General features: G+C 34.4%; 1 protein-coding gene across 3 annotated transcripts in view; it reads left to right on the top strand.

Moving 5' to 3' along the window:
* The first annotated feature begins 22,007 nt into the window (after window positions 1–22,007).
* Pde1a (phosphodiesterase 1A) overlaps window positions 22,008–26,367 on the top strand; it is a 337,665-nt gene continuing 333,305 nt past the window's right edge. Inside the window, exons 1-2 of one of the 3 annotated variants that reach the window (XM_074071221.1) lie at window positions 22,008–22,134; window positions 22,847–22,957. In XM_074071221.1, the coding sequence (XP_073927322.1) occupies window positions 22,857–22,957 (101 nt within the window). In that variant the 5' untranslated portion in view covers window positions 22,008–22,134; window positions 22,847–22,856. Of the gene's footprint in view, window positions 22,135–22,422; window positions 22,623–22,846; window positions 22,958–26,367 lie in introns of those variants that run through there. The other 2 variants (XM_074071220.1, XM_074071219.1) reach the window with 2 other exon arrangements.

The raw sequence follows: 26,367 nt of genomic DNA, 5'->3' as shown, positions 1-26,367 counted from the left end.
AGAAAATATCCCACCATTGAAGGTAAGAAGGCATAAGATAGAGGTGGAATCATATCAGCCTCAGTTGATTTCCTATGATTTTTTTTCATTCTCTATTTTGGGGAGAAAGGGATTCAATTATGTGATGATAGCTCTGCTAGACAGATATGTGGACAGCAAGAAAGAATTAGATCAGAAATGGCAAGCTGGACATTTAGAATAGGAGCCCTTTGAAGAGGGGGTAACCCAGTTCTCAAGATGTACAAATGACTGTTTCTGTATTTTATAAGCTCAAATATTTAACCAGGAATGTCTATGACGGCTCTTTTTGTTCAGTTCTGTTTTAAATGGAAAAATATTTACTCTTAACAATCCCATAATATACTTTTAATTTGCATGTTTTTTCATTTACAAAGTGAATTCATCTAACAAAGGAGACCTTTGTTACTTAAAAGTATGTCAAAAATAAAATCATAAAAATTATTTTAAAGTCACCATTTTGATACAATATTAACTTGGTGGTAAAATCATAAAGTGGTTACATTTTTCAATAACTTCTATTACTCTTTTCATGCAGAAATTGACCGTCTTTCCTACTGCATAGTATATTGTAGACTTTCTTAATGTCATTGCAATTCAATTCTATAATATTGTGATTTAAGGTTGATAAAACATTTTGCTTTAGGTGCTGACAATCTTTTCTGCATTTCTGCACTTGCTCCTGTGGAATTAGTTTGGTGAAGAGGGACAGGGATGAGATTTGTCTTAACAGCGACAGTGTACAGGAAGTTGGCTATACTCTCTGATCATAGCTCTTGCTCCTGGATATGAACTACTGTGATGAATGGTAGTGAAATAGCAGTTCCTTTGTATTGGTAACCATTGTTTCCAGGTCAGTTGTTATCTGTGGCTTTTATCTGCATGGTAGTCTTTCAAATGCTAGCACTATTGTCTAGGTATTGGTTCTTAACAAGCATCTGGTGCACTGTCCCTGATATGGGATATCTCTCTCAGGCTCAGTAGCTTCTTTACTTCCTTATTTCCCACAATAGATTACCACCTATAATGTTTTGCTTCTGGGATGCACCCATCCAGTGAGTGGGCCTCTTGGAGAGGCACAGCAAAGTGGCATTTCAGTGCTATCTTCTCTGTCTAGCTAGAGACATTCTTGCAATGTGGGAATGCAGGCTGTATTTGCCTGGCACTTCATGATTTTGATCACTCCTTCTTTCCTATCACTCCACTATACTCCAGCTGCACCAGGTACTTTGCTTATCCAGAGCTCAGCCACTTTCAGACAAAAGATGATTAACAGTACTTGCTTCAGTAGTAAGAAGAGACATTTTCTCCCAAAAAGGAAAAGTCCAGGACCTGATGGATTCTCTGCTGAATTCTTTCAGACCTTTAAAGAAGAACTAATACCAACCCTCCTTCAAATGGTTCCATGAAATACAAAGGTAAGGAAAACTGCCTAACACATTTTATGAGGCCAGTACTACACTTTTCCCAAAACCAGGCAAAGACACCTCCAAAAAGGAGAACTATAGGCCAAACTCCTTAATGAACATTGATGCAAAAATCCTCAATAAAACAATGGCAAACCGAATTCAACAACACATCAAAAAGATCATTCACCATGACCAAGTAGGCTTCATCCCAAAAATACAGGGGTGGTTCAACATACTAAAATCAATAAACATAATAAACCACATTAGCAGAAGCAATAACAAAAACCACTTGATCATCTCAACAAATGAAGAAAAAGCCTTTGATAAGATCCAACAGCATTTCATGATAAAAGCTCTAAGAAAACTAGGAATAGAAGGAAAGTACCTCAACATTATAAAAGCTAAATATGATAAATCTACATCCATCATTATACTTAATGGTGAAAAACTGAAACCATTCCCTCTAAAATCAGGAACTAGACAAGGATGCCCACTATCCCCATTCCTATTCAACACAGTACTGGAATTCCTAGCCAGAGCAATTAGGCAAGAAGAAGGAATAAAAGGAATACAAATAGGTAAAGAAACTGTCAAGATATCCCTCTTTGCAGACAATATGATCCTATACCTTAAAGACCCAAAAAATTCTACTTAAAAGCTCTTAGACACCATTAACAGTTATATAGCAAGGTAGCAGGATATAAAATCAACATAGAAAAATCAATAGCATTTCTATACACTAATAATGAACAAACTGAAAAAGAATATATGAAAACAATTCCATTTATAATAGCCTCAAAAAAATTAAATACCTAGGTAGAAACTTAACAAAGGATGTGAATGATCTCTATAAGGAAAACTATAAACTTCTGAAGAAAGAGATTGAGGAAGACTATAGAAAGTGGAGAGATCTCCCATGCTCATGGATTGGTAGAATCAACATAGTAAAGATGGCTATACTCCCCAAAGCAATCTACATGTTTAATGCAATTCCCATGAAAATCCCAATGACATTCATCAAAGAGATTTAAAAATCAACTCTTAAATTTATTTGGAAACACAAGAGACCACAAATAGCCAAGGCAATACTCAGCAAAAAGAACAACACTGGAAGTTGTTCACAATAACCGACTTCAAAATGTATTACAAAGCAATAGCAATAAAAATGGCATGGTAGTGGCACAAAAACAGACATGAAGACCAGTGGAACAGAATAGAGGACCCGGATATGAAACCACATAACTATAACCAATTTATCTTTGACAAAGGCACTAAAAATATACAATGGAGAAAAGACAGCCTCTTCAACAAAAACTGCTGGGAAAACTGGTTAGCAGTCTGCAAAAAACTGAAACTAGATCCATGTTTATCACCATATACCAATATTAACTCAAAATGGATCAGGGATCTTAATATCAGACCCCAAACTCTAAAGTTGGTACAGGAAAGAGTAGGAAATACTCTGGAACTGATAGGTATAGGCAAAGACTTTCTCAGTGGAACCCCAGCAGCTCAGCAACTAAGAGATAGCATAGACAAATGGGACTTCATAATACTAAAAAGCTTCTGCTCAACAAAAGAAATGGTCTCTAAACTGAAGAGAACACCCACAGAGTGGGAGAAAATATTTGCCAGCTACACATCAAACAAAGGACTGATAACCAGAATACATAGGGAACTCAACAAACTAAATTCTCCCAAAATTAATGAACCAATAAAGAAATGGGCAAGTGGACTAAACAGAACTTTCTCAAAAGAAGAAATTCGAATGGCCAAAAACACATGAAAAAATGCTCACCATCTCTAGCAATAACGGAAAGGCAAATTAAAACCACACTAAGATTCCACCTCACCCCTGTTAGAATAGCCATCATCAGCAACACCAGGAACAACAGGTGTTGGCGAGGATGCGGGGGAAAAAGGAACCCTCTTACACTGTTGGTGGGAATACAAACTAGTACAACCACTCTGGAAAAAAATTTGGAGGCTTCTTAAAAATCTAAACATTGATCTACCATTTGATCCAGCAATACCACTCCTGGGAATATACCCAAAAGACTGTGACACAGGTTACTCCAGAGGCACCTGCACACCCATGTTTATTGCAGCCCTATTCACAATAGCCAAGTTATGGAAACAGCCAAGATGCCCCACCACTGACAAATGGATTAAGAAAATGTGGTATCTATACACAATGGAATTTTATGCAGCCATGAAGAAGAATGAAATGTTATCATTTGCTGGTAAATGGATGGAATTGGAGAACATCATTCTGAGCGAGGTTAGCCTGGCCCAAAAAACCAAAAATCATATGTTCTCCCTCATCTGCGGACATTAGATCAAGGGTAAACACAACAAGGAGATTGGACTTTGATCACATGATATAGCGAGAGCACACAAGGGAGGTATGGGGATAGTCTAGATACCCAAAAAACTAGATAGCATTTGTTGCCCTCATTGCAGAGAAAGTAATGCAGATACTTTATAGTGACTGACGCCAATAGGAGAAGGGGAGCAGGAACTAGAGAAAAGGTCATTTTGAGAAGACTTAATTAATTAATTAATTAATTTTTTTTTCTTTTTCTTTTCTCCTTTTTTTTTCATTTTTCTTTTATTATTCATATGTGCATACAAGGCTTGGTTCATTTCTCCCCCCTGCCCCCACCCCCTCCCTTACCACCCACTCCGCCCCCTCCCTCTCCCCCTCCCTCAATACCCAGCAGAAACTATTTTGCCCTTATTTCTAATTTTGTTGTAGACAGAGTATAAGCAATAATAGGAAGGAACAAGGGTTTTTGCTGGTTGAGATAAGGATAGCTATACAGGGCATTGACTCACATTGATTTCCTGTGCGTGGGTGTTACCTTCTAGGTTAATTCTTTTTGATCTAACCTTTTCTCTAGTACCTGTTCCCCTTTTCCTATTGGCCTCAGTTGCTTTAAGGTATCTGCTTTAGTTTCTCTGCGTTAAGGGCAACAAATGCTAGTTAGTTTTTTAGGTGTCTTACCTATCCTCACCCCTCCCTTGTGTGCTCTAGCTTTTATCATGTGCTCATAATCCAATCCCTTTGTTGTGTTTGCCCTTGATCTAATGTCCACATATGAGGGAGAACATACGATTTTTGGTTTTTTGAGCCAGGCTAACCTCACTCAGAATGATGTTCTCCAATTCCATCCATTTACCAGCAAATGATAACATTTCGTTCTTCTTCATGGCTGCATAGAATTCCATTGTGTATAGATACTACATTTTCTTAATCCATTCGTCAGTGCTGGGGCATCTTGGCTGTTTCCATAACTCGGCTATTGTGAATAGTGCCACAATAAACATGGATGTGCAGGTGCCTCTGGAGTAACAGTCTTTTGGGTATATCCCCAAGAGTGGTATTGCTGGATCAAATGGTAGATCGATGTCCAGCTTTTTAAGTAGCCTCCAAATTTTTTTCCAGAGTGGTTGTACTAGTCTACATTCCCACCAACAGTGTAAGAGGGTTCCTTTTTCCCCGCATCCTCGCCAACACCTGTTGTTGGTGGTGTTGCTGATGATGGCTATTCTAACAGGGGTGAGGTGGAATCTTAGCGTGGTTTTAATTTGCATTTCCTTTATTGCTAGAGATGGTGAGCATTTTTTCATGTGTTTTCTGGCCATTTGAATTTCTTCTTTTGAGAAAGTTCTGTTTAGTTCACTTGCCCATTTCTTTATTGGTTCATTAGTTTTGGGAGAATTTAGTTTTTTAAGTTCCCTGTATATTCTGGTTATCAGTCCTTTGTCTGATGTATAGTTGGCAAATATTTTCTCCCACTCTGTGGGTGTTCTCTTCAGTTTAGAGACCATTTCTTTTGATGAACAGAAGCTTTTTAGTTTTATGAGGTCCCATTTATCTATGCTATCTCTTAGTTGCTGTGCTGCTGGGGTTTCATTGAGAAAGTTCTTACCTATACCTACTAACTCCAGAGTATTTCCTACTCTTTCTTGTATCAACTTAAGAGTTTGGGGTCTGATATTAAGATCCTTGATCCATTTTGAGTTAATCTTGGTATAGGGTGATATACATGGATCTAGTTTCAGTTTTTTGCAGACTGCTAACCAGTTTTCCCAGCAGTTTTTGTTGAAGAGGCTGCTATTTCTCCATCGTCTATTTTTAGCTCCTTTGTCAAAGATAAGTTGCTTATAGTTGTGTGGCTTCATATCTGGATCCTCTATTCTGTTCCACTGGTCTTCATGTCTGTTTTTGTGCCAGTACCATGCTGTTTTTATTGTTATTGCTTTGTAATATAGTTTGAAGTCAGGTATTGTGATACCTCCTGCATTGTTCTTTTGACTGAGTATTGCCTTGGCTATTCGTGGCCTCTTGTGTTTCCATATAAATTTCACAGTAGATTTTTCAGTCTCTTTAATGAATGTCATTGGAATTTTGATGGGAATTGCATTAAACATGTAGATTACTTTGGGGAGTATCGACATTTTTACTATGTTGATTCTACCAATCCATGAGCATGGGAGATCTCTCCACTTTCTATAGTCTTCCTCAATCTCTTTCTTCAGAAGTGTATAGTTTTCCTTGTAGAGGTCTTTCACATCTTTTGTTAGGTTTACACCTAGGTATTTGATTTTGTTTGAGGCTATTGTAAATGGAATTGTTTTCATACATTCTTTTTCCATTTGCTCATTGTTAGTGTATAGAAATGCTAATGATTTTTCTATGTTGATTTTATATCCTGCTACCTTGCTATAGCTATTGATGATGTCTAGAAGCTTCAAAGGAATAAAAGGAATACAAATAGGTAAAGAAACTGTCAAAATATCCCTATTTGCAGACGACATGATCCTATACCTTAGAGAAGACTTAATTTAGAAGGTAACACACATACACAGGAAAGCAATGCAAGTCAACTCCCTGTATAGCTATTCTTACCTCAACTAGCAAAAACCATTGGTCCTTCCTATTATTGCTTATACTCTCTCTTTAACAAAATTAGAGATAAGGTCAAAATAGTTTCTGCTTGGTAGCAAGGGGGTTGGGGGGAGAAGGAGAGGGTGGGGTAGGTAAAGTATGGGGCCGGGAGAAGGGGGATAAATTACCCAAACATTGTATGCACATATGAAGAAAAGAAAAAAAAAAAGAAGAGACATTTTGTATTTTCTTTTCTTATTGGAAAGGCTTGAGCTGGAGGACCAATTCACATGATTTTCTTCAATCACAGGGAGGATGATCGGGAGGGATAGTTTTCTCCACAAACCCTAAGTGTTTGTACTTGCTTCTCTATATGATAATAACCACCAAACAAGTTTGGCCTCTGTTGTTCACTAACTATATTACATAATTATACTAGCAAGTGGCATAAACAGGTCTTGGAATATATTCAATCAACTACTGAAAAGAACTTAAATTACAGTGTAGGAACAGAAATGTAGACTCCCAGAAGGAAGACTATAGCTTTGTGCTTTCATCATTTTGCAGAAGCCAGTCACTATGTTTTATAGAGGAACAGAGTTTTAATCTGACAAGTCTATCAGTGAAGGTGAGTTAGAGTTTTTACAGTAAATGATACTTTGGTCATAAAGCAACTTTAGGAAACTAAGGTTGCATGATTTGACCCAAACTATCCAACCAATTAGTCATAATTAGTCATAAGTACACATGAAATCAGATTTTCTGACTTCATTCATAGGGTCCTTTCCAACACTATAGTTGCCTCCATTAGATCAGTCAGGAAAATAGAAATCATTCTACATATTTCTAACAGAAGGAATTTATTAGCAGGAACAGATTGCATTGTTAGGGTAAGAAACAAGAAAATGGACAGGAAATAAGAAAACAACCCGGAGAGTAGCAGCCATAGGGAGCTGCTATCATTCCTAGGGCTTTAGTGTGCTATGGAGCCCATGTGTTAGGACTGGAACCAGGGCAGATGGTGCTTGACACAAGCTAGTCCCACAGAAAAGTGATTGTCTGATGGGCGCTGGAACCATGGAAATGATGCAGCCATTATCAGAGAGGTCAGCTGTGGGGGGATGGTGGGGGAGTAAGCCAGAGACCCAGAGGGAGAGAGAGAAGAAATATTTTGCTGCTTTCTTCTTGTCTTCCATTCTTATACCTGTGTCTCTCTGTGCTTTTCCAATTCTTGCTTCACTTGGAAATAAATATGTGGCTATCCTGATAGTATTACATAGGAAAATAGGTGTTATGGACTAAGGCAAAACATGGCATGTCTAATAAACTAAACTTTACAGGGGCATTTTAAAAAATGAAAAAATAATAATTTAATATCTAATAAGATGGATATTAAAAATGAATAAATAAATTAAAATAATAAATAGTTCAAATAGTAAATGATATAGTGAGACATGGCCATTGTACTACATTGTACTTACCTTTTTTTCCTTATCACATCCTTTTACAGTAATTCCATCTCTCTTTTTTTTTAATCCCAATTCACAGAAAAGGAGAGAAATGAAGAGGAAGAAGAGGAGATGAGGTCAAGGGGTAGGTAAGGGAAATCACCAAGGAAACAAATGGGGAGAGAATCAAGAAGGCATAAACAATACAGGCAGAAAAGACAAGTTTAAAATACTGAAACAATGCTATGCATACTGAATTTTAACGGGCAATCTCCTTATTTAAATGAGAGAAAAAAGGAGGACTTGGGAGGCTGAGTGGGAAAGAATATGTCAAACAAATATTCTCTACACTGTGTCACCTTCTCTTAGACCTTGACTTACTGCCACCACAGGAGGTGCCACAGATGTTTAATTCTCTGAGTTGCTGGTATGTCCCTAATCCAATGTTTTTGTGAATATTTTATACACTTATGATTTAAGCTCATCTAGACTTAATGGTCTATGTTTGGGCATCAGACACAAGTATGAACAGCAAAAGGAAGCATATATCTTTCTATAGAAGAGAAATGTTTACAACTTGGCCATAAACAGAGGAGAGAAACTGGGCAGCTTTTTCATGGTTCAGTTATTTCTGTTTACTACTACATGTCAGGACTTGTCTTGCTGCTGCTTTAAGCAAGTTGTCTTGCTCTAATTTCATCACTGTCTGTTCATTGCCTGACTCTGCTCTTCAATTAAGGCTAGGTAATGGTTTTGTCACCTCTAATCCCTACTTGTGACTTGAAACAGGTCACTGATTTTTTAAATAACTTGAGAGTCCTTTTCAGTTTCTGTCTTTCATTATTGAGAGGTGATTATTGAGGAACATAGAGACCTCCATTTAAGTAATTTGTACCAAAGACACCCAATATGACAGATTCAGGATGTGGTGGGAGACTGGCAGGTGGGGATGGAGAGAGAGAGAGGAATAGTTGGCAGGACCTGTGTGCATCATCTTCTCAGTTTAGAAGCCCATATGGTGCTTCATAATGCTTTGCTCAACCGCCATATAGTTTTAGTCTACATCCTATTAAAAATAAACTCTATTAAGAAGAGAATTTCAGCAAAATTATGAATCTCATAATTTGCAAGAATTTTTTAAGAGGAGTATCTTGAGTTTAATATAGACTGACCTTGAAAGATAAATTGGGATGTCTTTTTTTTAAAGAAAAATACCTCATGTTTCTAAAAACTGTTTCCACTATTTAGGTTGTCAAGGACATAAGGATCACATGTTTTTGATTAAAGTAAGGCTAAAGTATAATTTTAATGCTATAAACAAAATAAACCAAAATACAACAAATAAACACCTCCTCCAGCATTTTAGTACCCATAGTCAGCACACGACTTACTCCTTTTGTAGCTCGATGTACAAAGGTATGAATCCTAATTTTAAACTTTGGAAATGAACTACACAAAAGGAATCAGTTCTTAACCTTAAGAATCCTGTGATATGGTTAGTCATGTGAGCTATAGCTACAACAGTAAACGGTAGTAGCTCAAAACAACAGTCAATGATCTATTAAGATTTAATCTTACAGTATCATGCTATCGGGAATTAATTATAATAGTCTATAAGCGCTACTCAATTTTTAGTGCAATTTTGGTAAAGTGTAAATAGATATAATTAAAGGGAACTAGACTTTATTTTCCATAACTGAATTCTATTTTTGTATTTGGGCTATTTGCACCATCAACATTTTATATACAGTTCAGTTTCAAAGCACAATTTGGACGATCTACAGTATTCATGTGGGATCTGTAAGAGGCTCACCCTCTCCTCTGATGGCTCTCCTTCCTACCACCCACTGCTTCCTGGATTTGTAATTTAAGGGAAATAGAGCAGCTGCCTTGAGTAGACTCACTCATAGCACAATAACAAAAGCCAAAGAAAATAAGAGATATGGAAGCAATGTGCAGCAATGATAATTCTTATAAATGTACCTACCCCTGTGATTTCCCTTGTCATTGCCCTGTGAGTTCTGGCTGTTGGAGCTTGTTCTCATTAACATGATATCCCCCTAAAAGATAAATACATGACTTTGGCAGAAAAGTCAAAACAAATGTGAAAACTGAACAACATCCAAGTTATTATCTTGACAATTGGCTTTTACACACCACTTGAACATCTTTAAGAACCAAAGATTTATCAACCATTGACGTAAACTCGTACTGTGGAAATTCTAAAGATGTGCTGTGAAACCAAGAGATTTCTACTCCCAAAATAGGTATTGTTATTTTATTGCCCAATAGAATAATAGAATATGTTATGAAGGAAAAAATGAGATTCATGAGAATCTTAAATGCAAGAAAATACAAATAAAATAATTCAAGACAGGGACTTGGAATATATTATGTATTATATGTAATTTAATTCATTTTTTTCAACTTCTTAAAAAGTTTAATTCTTGCAGAAAGCGAGATATTTTCATGAATTTCTAGTGATTTTTTTACCCAAGTTTATTTGGAAAATCTACTTAGTAGTAAACAATTTTTGACAATTTTCTCCAATGTTGAAAAGTAATTTGGCCTTAAAGTACATATATAGGTACATCTGCCAAATAAATAAATCAAATGTGTCCATTTTTCATTGAGTACAGTTAAAAATCACAGACTATATAATTATTTTCAAATATTCAATGTGGGAATTTTAAATTTAAATTATACATATTTTCTTGAAATTGCATAGGCAATTATAAAATAATCAGCTAACTTGAAATGGCAATACCTGATTATAAAACATCTATAGTTACATAAAATTATTAAACTAAGTTAGTTAAGGTATTTTCTGCAAAGGTTTTTAAATGCCTGACATAAACTGCCAAAATGAACTTTATTTTAGTGCTTTGGACTTGGAGTTGATGGAATATTAATTGGAGATGGAACTTTAATGTCCAGGTACAGCACTAAATCTGTCATTTCATGTTCAAGTCACGTAAAGCTTCATTTACAATAGTTAATATGGGATTATTAATCTTAATAAGCATTTCCTTTTCTAACATGTGCAGGTAATTAAGTCAGAAGCAGGTTTGCCTGCAAACATTCATAGCTAAATAACAAAATACTTTAAAAATTTCTTCTATGTGCATACCATTAATACTCCATTATCAGCTAAATTAGTTTAAATGTGCACAAATATAGACCTAATGGGCCAGCTGGGAATGGTTTTAAATAATTTGCATGTGTACCATTTTTTCACAAACATTATCAGAGATTGAGCCTCATGAGAATACTCTTAAGTTTCTCATATCCCTTTAGAATCTTACGGAAAGTTCCTGATGTTTCCTTCAAGGATTGTGGCAACCTTGTCACAAGCATTACCTCTCTGAAACTTCATGCCACCTAGCAAAGTAAGTACTGTGACTAGTATTTTACGTCTGAGGAAGTTAGAAATATTAAGTCATTTCTCTAAGGTTACTGAATTAGTAATGATGGGAATAGATCCAAGTTTATCTTAATCTCTTTTAGCTTTTTTGTTACAGATGAAGAAATTGAAATACAGAGAGTCGAAGTGTTTAAATTAGCAAAGAATAGAGATAGAATCTCAAACCCAGTCACTCTTAATCCAAATTCAGCACCGATCCTACCTATTACCATCCTGTGCCAAGTGTTTGTACAAGCCTTTATGAACCTAATTGTCCATGTAAGTCATGTGACATTGGCAATGACTTTAGAAATTGTTATATATGTTTTGCTATATGTATCCTTTTAGCTCTAAATAGATCTTGTTTTTGAAGTTTCTGATTTTATAGCCAATCAGTGTTTTTTTCTTCCTTCCTCCCTCCCTCCGTTATTCCTTTCCTCCTTCCCTTTCTTTTTCAGTGACATAATTGCTTCAATTATGTCTGGAATAGTGGGGGAAGCAGTTTGATTTTCTTGCATGCAGTAAGCATAAATATACAATTAAGTAATAAATATTCAGCATTTTATGGATCCTTTTTTGGAGGATGTCCTATGTGTGTATATATATGCATATACATAAATGCACATATTTAGAGTATTGCCAGTACATGGTTGTGTGTTTTCCACATTCTTGTCAGTGTAAATTAAAGCAACATGAATAAATATATATTGATGTTCATTGTATTTATTAAAAATTCTTAAGTGGATGAAAATCTTAATCTGTGTGCCTGTAAAACATATAAAGCCATAAAAAATAATGAAGCCCTGTGAGCCAAGGTCACATACCATTATTTTTGAATATGAAAAATATGGACTTAAATTAAAAGGAACGTAATTTTTATTTTTAGCATATGGAGAATTTTATTAACTCAGACAGTGTTTATTTTCAATGTATTTGTTATACATCATTGTGGCTGATTGAATATTTTGGCAAGGTTTTGAAGCAGGAGAGAAGTAACCTCCCTTTCTGTGCCTGTTGTTTGCCTGTCAGGTACCAAAGTGTTGTGCCCTCTGCTGACTCCCTGGGTTCTTTCAAGAATTGATTTGATGTCAGTAATTTATGCTTTTGCAGAACTTTAGGTCAAGGTCTTCCTTCTCCAAGAGTTATGTGCATTTTAATATTTTTCAGTAAAGCTACAATGAAAATCTTTCTCCTCAATGTAATTTTAGGTATTATCAAGCAAGCGGGGGATATGTTTGAGAGAAGGAATGACTTCTTGAGCATAGCTGAGTGACCTCTTATTCCACATCTGCATGAAACCAGTAAATCATTTGATAGGTGTTTTCACAAGTGTACACTAAAAGTATACTGCAGTGTCAGTGAATGCCCATTGTAATGAAACTATAGTTGAGCTATTTATGCTAAACTATATGGTAAGGTGGGCATGATGTAGTCTACAATGTGTTCAATAGTAATACATTTTTTTCCTGGAAAAATGAGAACTGTTAGTATGAGCCATGCTGTGTTTAACAAAATAAAGTTAATGCTTTTCTTAGCTAACAATAATCAAATAATCTTACAGATAACTGTAACTTAGGATGGAAACATTACTTGTTTTTATTTTGTTGCCATGAAAGCTAGCAAAGTTAGGCTCAAAACGGATCGTTTTTTTGGGTTGAAACTCTCAGAACTGCTTCTGAAAGCTGTTTGTTCTGGAGACTCAGAATAAAATAAATGCAAATTCATTCTAGCCTAGCAGCTTGCCAGAGGACAGAGAAAATCTGGAAAGTGCCCAGATACTTGTGATGTCTCTAGAACCTCCTTGGTTTCTAATCTTGTGTGATATGTATTTTACAGAATTGAGGTTTGATTCAGGTAACTTGGGAATCCACCATGAGTAAAAAAGACCACTTTTGTGGGAATTACGCCTATTTGGTGATTTTGCTGATGAAATCCTTTAACGATAGTGTGAATGCTCTGGACATTCCTCACATTGGTTCTGACATGATCTTAGGTATGAAATTGGGATACTGAAGGGTGGAGACATAAATATTGAGTTTTTATCATAATTCATTACTACTACGGGCTCAATTCTTATATGTTGATGTTTAATTTTATTGAATAGTACCTTTTGCCGCTTAAAATATAGTTTTCCAAAATTTGGTTCCATATGTATTTGATTCACCTAGTTTTAATAAGTGCTGTTGAATGCAGTAGAATATCACATCTAAAATGATTTCTAAACAATATTTAGACCTAAAAAATCTCTTTTCATATTTATTGAAGTTTTTCTCTTGTTCAGGGTTAATTTGTAAGGTAAATATCTGATTACTTTTGGAATTAAAAGCAAAATCCATGGAAGGAGCCAAGTAATTGAAGATATTGAGCTTATATTGCATGAAGCAAATAAGAATATAGATAGAGTCCAGTTAAAAAAAGAAGTAAAAGAGTTATAGAAGAAATAAAATTTAAAATCTAAAAATCTAAAAATAAAATTCTCTGAATTAAGGGTTCATGCCAATATCTTTTCATACATTGTGCCTCTTATTCCTCTCAATGTCTATGGAAAGATATGAGTGTTGATGCGTTTAATTAATAAACATTGGTGGATCACTTTTATCCCAGCACTGTTCTAGATCTATCTGTAAACATAGAGAGAGAGAGAGAGAGAGAGAAAGAAAGAGAGAAGAGAGATGATCTCTATTTTCTTGGAGCTTACATTTGAAAAGGAGCAACATACCACCATACCAAAACCAAGTCACCAAGGATGGAGTCCAGGACAGTGTGATTGGGAGTGTCATCTGAAGCGCTCTGGTGTTTTGGGCTGAAAGCACAGAACAAGTCTTAGTAGCAACATACCTTTGAAGATTGAGGACACAAGTGCTGGTGGAAAAAAAAAGATGTTGAAGGCCAGAAAAAAGGTCAGTGCAGCTGGAGCAAAATCAGTGAAAGGGAAGGGCTGGTGGAGTGGCTGAAGTGGTAGAGCTCCTGCCTAGTGAATATGAGGTCTGGAGTTCAAACCCCAGTAACACCAATAAAAAATATCAGCGAGAGAGAGAATAAGGAGGGGAGGAAGTCATCCAGAAGGATGCTGACATGTAAGTGACCTTCTAGCTGTTGTGAATAATTCTGCCATGAACATTTGTATACAGGTCTTTGTGTAGACATGTGTTTTTATTTCTCTTGAGTAGATAGCTGGGAAATTTCATTCTGTGTTCAAAATTGTCTATTCTAAGGAAAATGTCCTGTCATCAAGAGCATCTGGAGCATTGAAGTCATTCCTTATTTTAGTTTGGCTGATAATTTAACCAAGGCTTTTTTGTTCAGATTTTTCTAAAGCATTTATTTAAAGCATTTAAATTTATTCATAAATTTAAAAGTTATAAAAACATTACTTGTAGAATTGAGGGCATGGCAAATGGTAGAGTGCTGTGAGGCCCCGAGTTCAATCCTTGTTACTGCCAAAAAATTTAATGTGTATCTGTATATTCATAATCTGCTTTTAGAAATAAAAATACTCCTCCTTTCCAGGGGTTGGTGTCCTCTTTCCTTAAAGTTTTACTAACTACATATATTTCCTCATCAGGATAAATAAATAATGTCACCATATTATCTAAATTCCTCTTGGGCTCAATTTTTACCTAATGCTACTTTCATGAGATTTATTCACATATTTTAATGGCAGTTCATACACTTTCCTGGTCATATAACATCCTTTTATATGATTATCCATGTTCCAGCAATGGAGGGTTACATAGTGGTTTTCTCCCCCTCCATGATAAATGACACTCCTATACGTATTCGTGCGGAAGTCTCATTTCTACGTGTGGGAAAGTATGGCAGGGTTTGTGCATCTTCAAGTGTTCCAGCCATTGATAAATTGCTTACCAATACTCACAACAGAAGGGGCTAAACTCCTATTACTGTTCCTCTTTACTGCTTTCTGGCATTGCCAGATATTTATTCCTAAAAATTACTGGATACATATAGGTACATTTGGTCACTTTAAAATGTCACTGAATGTTAACAGTTATAGACATCTATTATTACACATGTTTATTCTTGCCTCTTCAGTACTTTCCTGTTTTTGTTTTTATGATGACTTACTACATATGTCAAGGAGATGAGGCATATTAGTTTTTTCAGATTTGGGCTTTTTATTTCATTGATTGTCTTTATTGTTTTTCTGTTTTCTGTCATTGATATCTGCTTTTTTCCCATTACTTTTGCTTATTTTGTGTTTAATTTGTTCATTCTTTTCAAGTTTCTTAATGTGAATTCTGAGGTTATTGATTTAGATCTTTATTCTGATATAGATATATTATTAGAAATTTTCTCCTTGGTATGGCTATAGGTCTGTCCCACAGGTTCTAACATGCTGCGTTTTCATCTCCATTCAATTCACAATATTTTCTAATTTTCCTTTTAATATTTTCTTTGATTCATTGATTATTTAACATTGTATTATTTAGTTTTGAAGAATTTGGGGGATTTCCCAAATTCTTTTTTCTTTTTTGCTGAATAATTTCTAACTGAATTCCACTGAGATTAGAAAATGCACTTTGTATAATTTGAATCCTTCTACATTTATTAAGAATTGTTTTATGTTCAGAGTGGGTTTCCTTGTGTAAGTATTCAAAGCACACTTTATTTGTTTATTTTTTGGGTGGCACTTGGGGGTTTGAACTCAGGGCCTCATGCTTGGTAGGCAAGTGCTCTACAATTTGAGACACATCCCCTGCCAAAAATCTGATTTAAAAAATTTTTTGGTGATACTGTGGCTTGTACTCAGTCTGCACTTGTTAGGAAGGTGCTTTACCTCTTTATTTATTGGTACTGAATATTGAACTTAGGCCTTGCACTCATTAGACAAAGTGCTTTACCACTTGAACCACACTCCCAGTCCTTTTGCTTTTAGTTTGTTTTTCAGAAAGAGTCTCTCTCTAACTTTGCTTGGGCTAGCCTTAAACCTTGAGTCTCCTGATTCTACCTCCCAAATAGGTGGGATTATAGATGTGTACCACCATACCTGGCCCCAGGTCCCAGTGACTGTGCACATAAAAAGAATGGATGTTATACTGTTATTGGGCAGAGTGCACTATAACTGTCTAATAGTGTGAGTTTATTAATAGTGTTGTTCAGACCTTTTATATCCTTTCTAGCTTTCTTTCTACTTGTTCTCAAAATAAAAAAAGTGGTTACCATCAAATGTCTGATTATATGACTATAATTACAAACTTGTCTACTTCCCCTTATATTATTTTTGCTTCATGTATTTTAATGTTCTATTTTTTGTGCATCAGTATTTAGGATTTTTATAATCCTCTTACTGAAGTGAAATTTCTTATTATTAGGAAATGCCCTTTTTATTCCTTTTACTAATTTTTGCTTTAAACCCTACATTTTTGGATACTATATTATAGTGACTCCATTGTTCACTTGATTAGTGTTATAGTATCCTTTTCCCCACTCTTCATTTAATCCCTTTGTATCTTTATATTTGATGTGTATTTCTATACCCATGATGCAGTTGGCTAATGTTTGTTCATCTATCCTGCCAATCTCTGTTTTTTTAATTGAAGTACATAGGTCATTTACACTTAGTACAATTATTAATATGTTAGGATATAAGACTGTCATTTAATTTTTGCTTTCTGTAGTTTATCTCTGTTTTTTGTTTCTGTGTTTTCTTCCCCCAGCCTTCTGGATTTCTTGAGAATTTTTAAAGAATTCTATATTGATTTATTTGTAACATTTTAAGTGCGCATTAATGTAATAGTTTTTGAATAGTTGCTTTATGTATTGCATTGTCTACACATGACATTGTAATCTGTTGATATGTCATCATTTTACTAGTGATTTATAGTGAAGTGCGGAAATCTTGCTTCATTTTTCTTTCTTTACTCTCTCCCATACATACTAGTTGTGCATTTATTTAAAGATATTTAGAGCCATATTAGATGGTATTGAAATTTCTGCTTCATTTCCAAACTCAAGAATGTAAAGGCTATGATATTTATCCATATTTTTGCTTATGGTGCTATTTCTTCTCTACTGAAGTTCCAAGTTTCCTTTTATTGCTTCCTTTCTGGTAAGAAATTGCTTCTAGCCATTCCTTTAAGATAGATATTCTGGTGACAAATGTTTCCTTTCATCTGTGATGTTCTTTTTGAAGGATATTTTCACTGTCTATAATTTTGTGGGTTGACAGTTCTTGTTATTTCAGTACTAGAAAAATATTGTGTCATTTCCCCTGTCCCTTATGAGTTTTGGAGAAGAATACATTGTCATTTTTGTTGTTTTTCCATTATAGGTAGCATTTTCCCCCTCATTGCTTTCAAGATTGTTTCTGTCTTTAACTTTCAGAATCTTGACTATGATATATTATGGTATGCATTTCTTTGGATTTACTTTAAGATACACTCACCTTCTTGAAGCTCTAGGTGTATGTCTCTGAACAAATTTGGGGAGTTTTTCATACATTATTTCTTTGCGTTCTCTCTCTCTCTCTCTCTCTTTTTTAAATTTTGTGATACTGGGTTTTGAACTCAGGGTCTCACACTTGCTAGGCAGGCGTGCTACCACTTAGCGCTCCACCAGCCCTGACCTCTCTTTTTCCTTTCTGTCTGGGTTCCCGTTCTCTGCACTGTGGTCATAAAACTCTCTCAAAGTATTAACCTGGGACAATCCTACAGTTCCCTTTGTTTGTTAAAGATACTGTCCTTTGTTGCCTAATGTCCAGTGGCTTAACAACTATATATTTTGTCTGTTTTTTAGTTATTTCATTTGATACCTGTTACTTCTGCTTCTCCAGTAAGAACTTATAATGTACTTTGCCTTTTAAATCTGAAGTTTGTTATTTTCCACCAGTTCTGGTGTATTCTTAATTATTTCTTCCTCAATTTTTTTTGTTTATGCATTCAACTATTGTCTAATTCTAGAAAATCTGGAGAGATATACATTAGAAGTTATTTAAGTGTCTTTTTTGACTTCTGAACTTTATATTCCCATTTATGTCCATACAGATATATCTACCTGCATATTCTGAGCAGTTTCTTTAAACTTATCTTAATTCTTTGTCTGCTGTTAGCCATTCATTGAATAGATAATTTCAATGGCTATATTTATAGTTGAAAAAATTCTTTTTACTACTTTTCTCAATCTGAATGATCCTTTATAAACTAGAATCTTTTTTCCTTGTGTACATTTTCAGTCTATATTATTTAAGCTTATTAGCTAATTCTAATACTTAAGATCCTTGTGGGTCAGACTCTACTGTAGTGTAACTCTCACTCATGATTATTTGTTTAGTGTGTTTTATAATTTTTTAACTCTTAACTCATACTTGGATGTAAGGATTTTAAGTAGTTTGCTTAAAGATTCATTACTGTAAAGAAATTTGCTTCTCTTATATTTAATACAAGAGGGCATCCTCAATCCAGGATTACCTTAAGTATTGCTTGCTTTCCCAGACAAAGCTGGTAGTGTAAGTTTAAATCCAAACTCAAAAATGGTAGAAATGTTAAAAGCTACTAAAGGATATTTCCTCCTGTTTTTCTAGAGACCAAGTTGAGGGAAAAAATTTTTTTAGATATTTATTGGCCACATTTTTATACTTTCTTGTCTGCAAATTGATTGCCTGTGGTTTCTAACTTTTTCTGAAAGGACCAGGGTTTCAAACCTCATTTGTGTACAAACTCAATCCCTTATCTCATGTTCCCTAATACAGTCATTAAAATGTAAGGTTGTAGATTACCATGTTTGATATACATTATTATAATTTTTATTTCTTATACCTTTCATCTTGATTCCTTTAATTCCTATAGCTCCAGTTGTGCATTCACAAGTGTATTTATAGAATTTTTCTATTGTTTGAAGTTGTGGAGGGGGGGTCATAGCATTTAGTCTGCCAATTGTCAAAAATAAGCATATTTTTTGGATTTTTTTCTTGTCAGTTGAGAAACAATTCACCTTTATCAATAAAATAACCTTTCTAGCATGTTAAGAGTCTTGGTGAATTTAATCCACCTTTTCCTAAGGCGATCTTTAAAAAAATTTAAATTAGAGTATGTTAATTATAAAAAGGGATTTCATTGTGATGTTTGCATACGTGCATATAATGTTTCTTTTATCATATTCATACTCTTTCTTATACCCTCCTTCCACTTTTTATATTTTGAATGAGTTTCAGGGTGACTTTTTTTACATTTACATTTGTGTACTTTGATCATTCACCTCAATTATCCTTTTGTCTCCCTTTGGTCCCTCCCACTGGTCCTTCCCAAGTAGTCCTCCTTTAAATTCATGTTTTTTTTTTTTTTTAGATCCAGATGTGTTGTTTGTCTGAGTCTGAAAGCCATCTTTTGGTCTATATGATTTTTTTTTGTTCTAATTTGTATTAATTTTTTCTTAACCCTTCTTCACAGATGCCAGTTTGAGACTTTGGTTTTAATTTCTATTTCTAGGTTAGATTCATGTTTTTGATTCTAGTCACCAATGGTTCTTTTTGTTTTTCATTACCTTAACTTGTGTTCATCTCTATTATTGAGTGATAGTTTGCTGGGTATGGAATTGCAGGGTTAATATTTTTATTCACCATTCATTACATGGTGCCTGACTTTGAAAACTGAACACCAACATTGCATCAAAACAATAATGTTCTACGACAAATGATTTGAGAAAAAGTTGATTATCAGAATTCCTGTTGAACAAATAATTATACTATCATCTAGCAGAGAAAGTCATGAAACAATATCAATAATAATGAGTAGTTACAATTATAAAAAACCTATTATTTGCCAGGTACTGTTTTAAGTTCATTAAATATCAACATTATGATCAAGATACTGTTCTCATTTATACATGAAAAAAAAATACCCAGAACAGTAACTTGCAAAAGATCACATAATTCTCTCAGGAAGAGAATAGGGATTCAAACCCAGATAGTCTGGATCCATAATCTATGCTGTACTATATCCTGGCATAAAACCCAACAACATTCTATAAATTTTTTTCACTATTCCCAGTAAGTCCTTAGGTAAATAGGAATGAGGGAAACTGAATATAGAGTCAAAGCAAAAGAGGACACTATGAGAGGTAGGAGACATTAGATCAGTTTTTACCTTATATTCAGGAGTATTTTCTCAACTTTTTACAGAATTTATATTGGATGTTTTATTTTGGCAAGTATGTTTCAATTTCTAAGGATCTATTCTTATCTTATTTCTCTTACTCATGTCAGTTTTGGAGTTTAATTTAACCTTATGAATACAGTATTTCAAATGTTTTTTCAATATATTAATTAGAAAAAAAGTTGTATCTTGTTCTTTGAGTTCTATTATATTCATTTTCATGTGATTTTTAAAAATATTACCACTACATCTTATAGTCATTGGTTACAAACTAGAAAAGAAAAATGCTTTGAATTGTCTGCATTAACAAAAGTAACTTGTTGACACTTTCTGAGGCTGGCAATTGTCAAGGTCAAGGGTTTAAATATCTAGCTTATTACTCAAATTTTTATTTTATGAAAAGTTTAATGGAATAATCAACCATTTCTTGTAGCAAATGATCTGATCAGTATACCTTGAGGTCTTAAATACCAACATGGGATAGAATTGACATATAAAAACAAAGAGCAAGTGGATTATAATGATGGTGTAGGATTCACCAGCACATCCTTAAGTAGATAGTCTTTAGCTAGCAGTGTTATTGTTAAGCTGGCCAGTGCAAGGGCTTGAAGATTCATGGAATTATTATTCCAAGGCAAATTATTTGTGGGCCTAAGGTGATCATAACCTAGAGGATTTTGATATGTTAGCTCATAAAATAATAATTGTGGAGTACTTTCTTTTTATGTAGATTTTTAAAAATATGATTCCTCTTGGAAAGAATTCAGATGGTTTGTTAACTATCTCATTAAAGAAAATCAGGGAAGAGTTTGTTAAATGAATGTAGCAGGATTATAAATGAAGGCATAGTGAAGGTAAAATTGTTGCTTAAAAGCAGGGTTAATTTCTGACAATTGTGGTAAATGCTCATGGGATGAGGAATGAGGTTTTGACTGTACAAAGCTGTCTGTACCTAATGACATTAAGTTCAGATTGAGTTCTGGAAATACCTTGTCTGAGAAAAGACAACTGAAGCTCATTTGATTTTACATTCTCTCATTTGTAAATCAGAAGGCATTTTCTATAAAATTTCATAAATATACTTTGTATGTACATATTATGACTCACTAGAAGCCATCAGTGTCATTTGGATAATGACTTAATACTGGAAGACTCCTGTCAGTGAAATAATAATGCCTACTGTAAAGAATTTGTTTTAAATCTGGAGAACGTCTCTGTTTCTCCATTCCCTTAATTGTTAAATATGATATACCTTACAGCATTACTGTAAATTCAAAAAGGTAATAAGTGTTAAGTCCTAGAACAGTGTCTGACACATAGGAAATACTCCACAAACATTGAATATCATTACCTATCTGCTATCTTTGAACACCTGTACCTTAAACTTCAAGTTTAAACTTCTCTGCAAGTTTTTTTTTGCAAGGAAGAGCAAAATTACATCTGTGTCTCCAAACCAACAAGAATACATACCACTTTTATGTTTATTTTTCTTAGCAGTTACACATAGCAGTAGCTATTATAAAGCTCATTCTTGAAGTTGTGCTTGCTTGTTTCAAAGAAAGCTCACCATGTGCTGAGAGCTTGGCCGACAACTCAGTTCTGGTTCCTTTTATGTTCACCTTCTCTCCTTTTTCTTCTGAAATGCACAAGTAGAGCAGCATCAATTTCTGTCTCCCTTGTCTTTACACACACACACACACACACACACACAGACGCGTGCGCGCGTCATATTTATTTTCATTATTTATTTTTTTAAATCCCCAAAGGATTCACGGAGCAGGCTGTGTGCAGCCGCTGTGCTTTCCCCTGGTTAAATTGGCTGTTACCTACTGTGTGGAGTTGCTAGGAGAAGGTGAATAGGCATGATTATAACATTAGTTCATCTACGTATTTTCTCAAAAACAACCTGTGGAGCTCTTTGGTCTGTGTTCTGTATGGCTCTATGCTTTATTTTCTCTTTTTTGTCATTCATATTTATTGCATTTATTGTGGTGCATGACATATTTTTCAGTGCTGCTTCCAGATCAATTAAGAAACAAAAACCTTGGCATTTAGACAGGCACTTTTTTCTCAGGGTGGTGCTGCTGGTACTGGTTCCTGCCATCTGTTTTCTTATTACATCCTGCCCTCCTTCCGCTAGTAGAGAGGAATTCAGCTTCTTCTGGAGTGCGAAAGTCCTGCACGTTTCTTCTCCTGCACAATAGAGCTCGTAAACTGTAGGAATTCTGATGTGCTTCAGTGCACAGAACAGTAACAGATGAGCTGCTTTTGGGGACAGCCTGAGCACTCAGTCGGTCAGTAGTACAGTAGCAGCTCACATGTGCGGATTGTTCCTGTGAGGTCAGAGCATCTGTTTATACTGCCGTCTGCTTGTGGGGGGTGATGTGAGCAGTGGATATGCCTGTCAAAGTCAATAGCAATTCAGGCAAAGCCTTCCTCGGCTTTGCACCTCCGCACTGTGTTGATAGATAAGAGATGCTTACTGTATAAGTGTTTGAGATTTGTGATGAACTGAGGAATGCTTGTTCTAGCTGCTGAAACTGACTGTAACTGTATTGCCCTAGGAGCTTTATCATGGGGTCTACTGCTACAGAAATTGAAGAACTGGACGACACCACTTATAAGTATCTCATAGGAGAACAGACTGAAAAAATGTGGCAACGCCTAAAAGGAATGTGAGTAAGCCTTTGCTTGGTTCTGTATTATTTTTTCTCCAAAGATTTGACCATTAATGTGACTCATGGTGGGTGCTACCTGCATTTGTGAACAAGTGTTTCCTTTAGGAGATTTTTCCTTGAAAACTAAGATGTGCTCATTCCAGCTAACAACTTGTTGAAGGCTAGAAACATTTTTGCACATGCATGCTGTTTGTAAAGTCAGGTAACTCCAAGAGAAGTCACTTCACTGTTATGGTACATGGCTTCTTTTCTGCACTTTGTATGTGCTGTTTGGATATGTGCTTTAGACATAAAGAAGTAATTAGAAAAACTGCTTGCCAGGTACTTGCTGAAATAAAATTTTCTTCCGTCAAGGAGAGACAGAAACAAAACTGGTACTTATTCTGTAATTAGATTTTGAAAAACGTGGGCAGGATTAATATGATAATTTTACACTACTGTGCTTATTCTTTGTGTCTTAAAATATTTCTATATGAAAAATACATTTATGTGGTAAAAACATTAGCAGCATAGCAAGCTTATTAGAATTTCAGCTTTAAATCAATCAGTTTACTTCTGAGTACAGAATCGCCCACAGTACATTGTCCTTAATAGGCTGGGTCAAGAACTGTGTATTTATGTCAAGCATGAAATGTAATTACTTGATTCAAACTTTATTTGCACTGCCATCACCTTGCTATTGACATCTTAAGCTTTTTTTCAGCTGTGTATGCTAATTCCTGTTTAGTGCTTTAGCATAACATTATGTTTATGCTTTATTTTAATTGTCATAACTTAAAAATCAGTTCTAACAGTTGAGAAAATGTTAAATATGAATATTTACAGGCTATTGCAATTGCTTAGTATATTTGCTATCACCATTGCTTAGAGTATTTACTTTTCTATGAAAACAGCTAAGGGAAATACTACCCCTTGTGAAGTAGAGATTTTCTAGGGTCCATGTCTTTATGCTATGTCTACATATTATTTGATAAAATATAGCAAATGAGTAAATTTGATATCACTGTTTTGATATATCTACTTTTGAAAAGGAAAATTATATCAAACTGTTTAAAAGTAAAAATTCTACTTCCCTCTATTTGAATATATTTAATGTTGTTTATATATTTTAAAAGTGCTCTCTGTATATTTTCTTACTACTTGAAGTAATAAATGACATTGCAGTGCATTAGAATAAGAGCGTGCTAATAATGCAAGCAACATTTAGCAAAGAATAACTTTTAAAAAGGAAGCCATCTTTGCAGCATTTGAATGAACTAGAAAAATCTGTTTTAAATATCCACTGGTAGAACCACATCTTTTGGTGTGCTGAGTCTCTAGAGAAAGGAGTAATTCTATCAAAGCAAATAACAGCTCACAAAATTAATTAGCATACATGCAAATTAAACATTAGTTGTCATCAAATGATTTGTATTTGAACCTAATGAATGAATGAACATCTGCACTGGAAAAGCTATAACTGAGATTACAATCTATTTCAAATTTTCTTCCTTTAGAAGGACAGGATGTTTTGTTATTATTCTGCTTTTCTGTAGTTACTTGAATAGATGAAGATGTATGGTGATGGACCTATGTATATGTCTTTAAGAAATTTGAAAAGTGGTTTCATGTTTACCTAATAGTTTAGAGGAAAGTTATCTGACTTTTCACTTTATCAGTTGGCCTAAAAGATCAATCTGTCATTTTGTTTCAGAAGAGGGTGATGGAGTCATTCAACAGTGGAGCTTTACTAATTAATACTAGAGCATATCAATATATGCATATGTTAAGTTAATAGATAAGTGTGTCTATCTCAAGCCATTAAATGGCTATTAGTGAGTTTTTAAAAAAAATCATTATTGTTGAACTGACTGGAATAACTGATGGTTTTTGTATTAAAGAAGGAAGAAATTTGCATTTTGGTACTATCACTTTAACTTGTACTTTGACTTAACACATTCCCAGTATGCTAGGTTTAGGCTTGTCAAAGCAAGAAGCTCTGAATCTAAAATCTGCATGACTAATGACAACCAAATTGTTTAATTATGGTCTTTTGTGTAGTTTGCATTCAGAGCAGTGATATGAGGGACTCCCCATTCCACTGCTGAAATGCCTTGCCTGTTTAAAATGCAATATTGACTCAAACAGAATCTCAGCCCATGAAAATTGCTAGTGCTAGAATTCTACTTTTAAATATTGGCAATTAAAAATCATGGTACTCATGAATGCTATCAAATAAACGTGCAATGATTTTCTTATTTTTGGTGAGATAGACTCACTGGTGGTGGTTAGATATTTGTTTGGGAAGTGATTTTTATCTTTTACTATATCTCATTTAACAAATACATTGACTTACTTCCCAAGATATTCTGTTTCTAATTAGGATTACAATATGTACATTTTGAGATTAAATAAAAATAGAGACAAAAATAAGATGTTTATTCAGTTATACCTGGAATGACAAAACATGAACCACTACAGACAGAATAATTCTCTTACAGGAATTATCATATAATATAACATTTTAGACTTTTGAGTCAATGGAAATAAACTTTCAAATTTTTGACGCACGTGGATAACATTGGTAAAATAATCTAAATATCAATTCTTCCTTACCATTTAGTTGATTTCTTTAATTAAGTTCTTTCTAAATTTCCTTTTCATAGTATTTGAGATACCATGTAAAATGATGTGCCAAAAATTTAGTTCCTTTGAGAACAAAGATTAAATAATTTCCTGCTCCTATTCTTGTATAGACTTTATTAATTTTCTTTTTATAGTTACAAGGTTTTTCTTTAGCTATGTTCAATCCATCTTCAGTATGGCAATTTAGATTCTACACTATGATTCAACTTCTATGATGGTGGAAATATTTTTAAAAAACTATGACATTAGGTCCTTCATAAACTATATTTTAAAAGAATCATCTACTTGGCCATAAATTATCAGTTGGTTAGAGCTTGGGAAATACTTCCTATTTCTTATGGCATCTCAACACGGGATGAAATTTCTTGTTTAGAAGTTTCTTGTGCCTCTGGAAACTAGACTTCTTTCCACATTAAGGAAGGTTGTGTACCCTGGTTTTTGCAAAGATTGTTTATTTATTGGTTCCCATGAGGAAAGTTGATTTGAAGATTTAGTCAATTAGGTGTAATTGTTTTTCAATTTTAGAAAAAAGGTCTCTGTGTCATGGTGCTGTTCCTCTTTTTCTTCTCTAAATTGTGAAAAGCTTCTTCACAACTGTGGATTTTTAAAAAATGAAACTTCTTCAGTTAATGTTAGTCTGGCTTTTTCCAGTCAGTGGCATTGTTCTAAGAATTCAGTCTAAAAGGTGACAGCATTTACAGATAACTTGATTAGGTCGAAATTTTAATGAAAATCACTTGAAATTGTAGGAAAAACTAAATCAAAGTGTTATTTTACTTGGT

Source organism: Castor canadensis, chromosome 4, assembly GCF_047511655.1.
Source record: "Castor canadensis chromosome 4, mCasCan1.hap1v2, whole genome shotgun sequence".
Lineage (NCBI taxonomy): Eukaryota > Metazoa > Chordata > Mammalia > Rodentia > Castoridae > Castor > Castor canadensis.
Note: the sequence above shows the minus strand (reverse complement) of the source record. Positions and strands in the feature narration are given on the sequence as shown.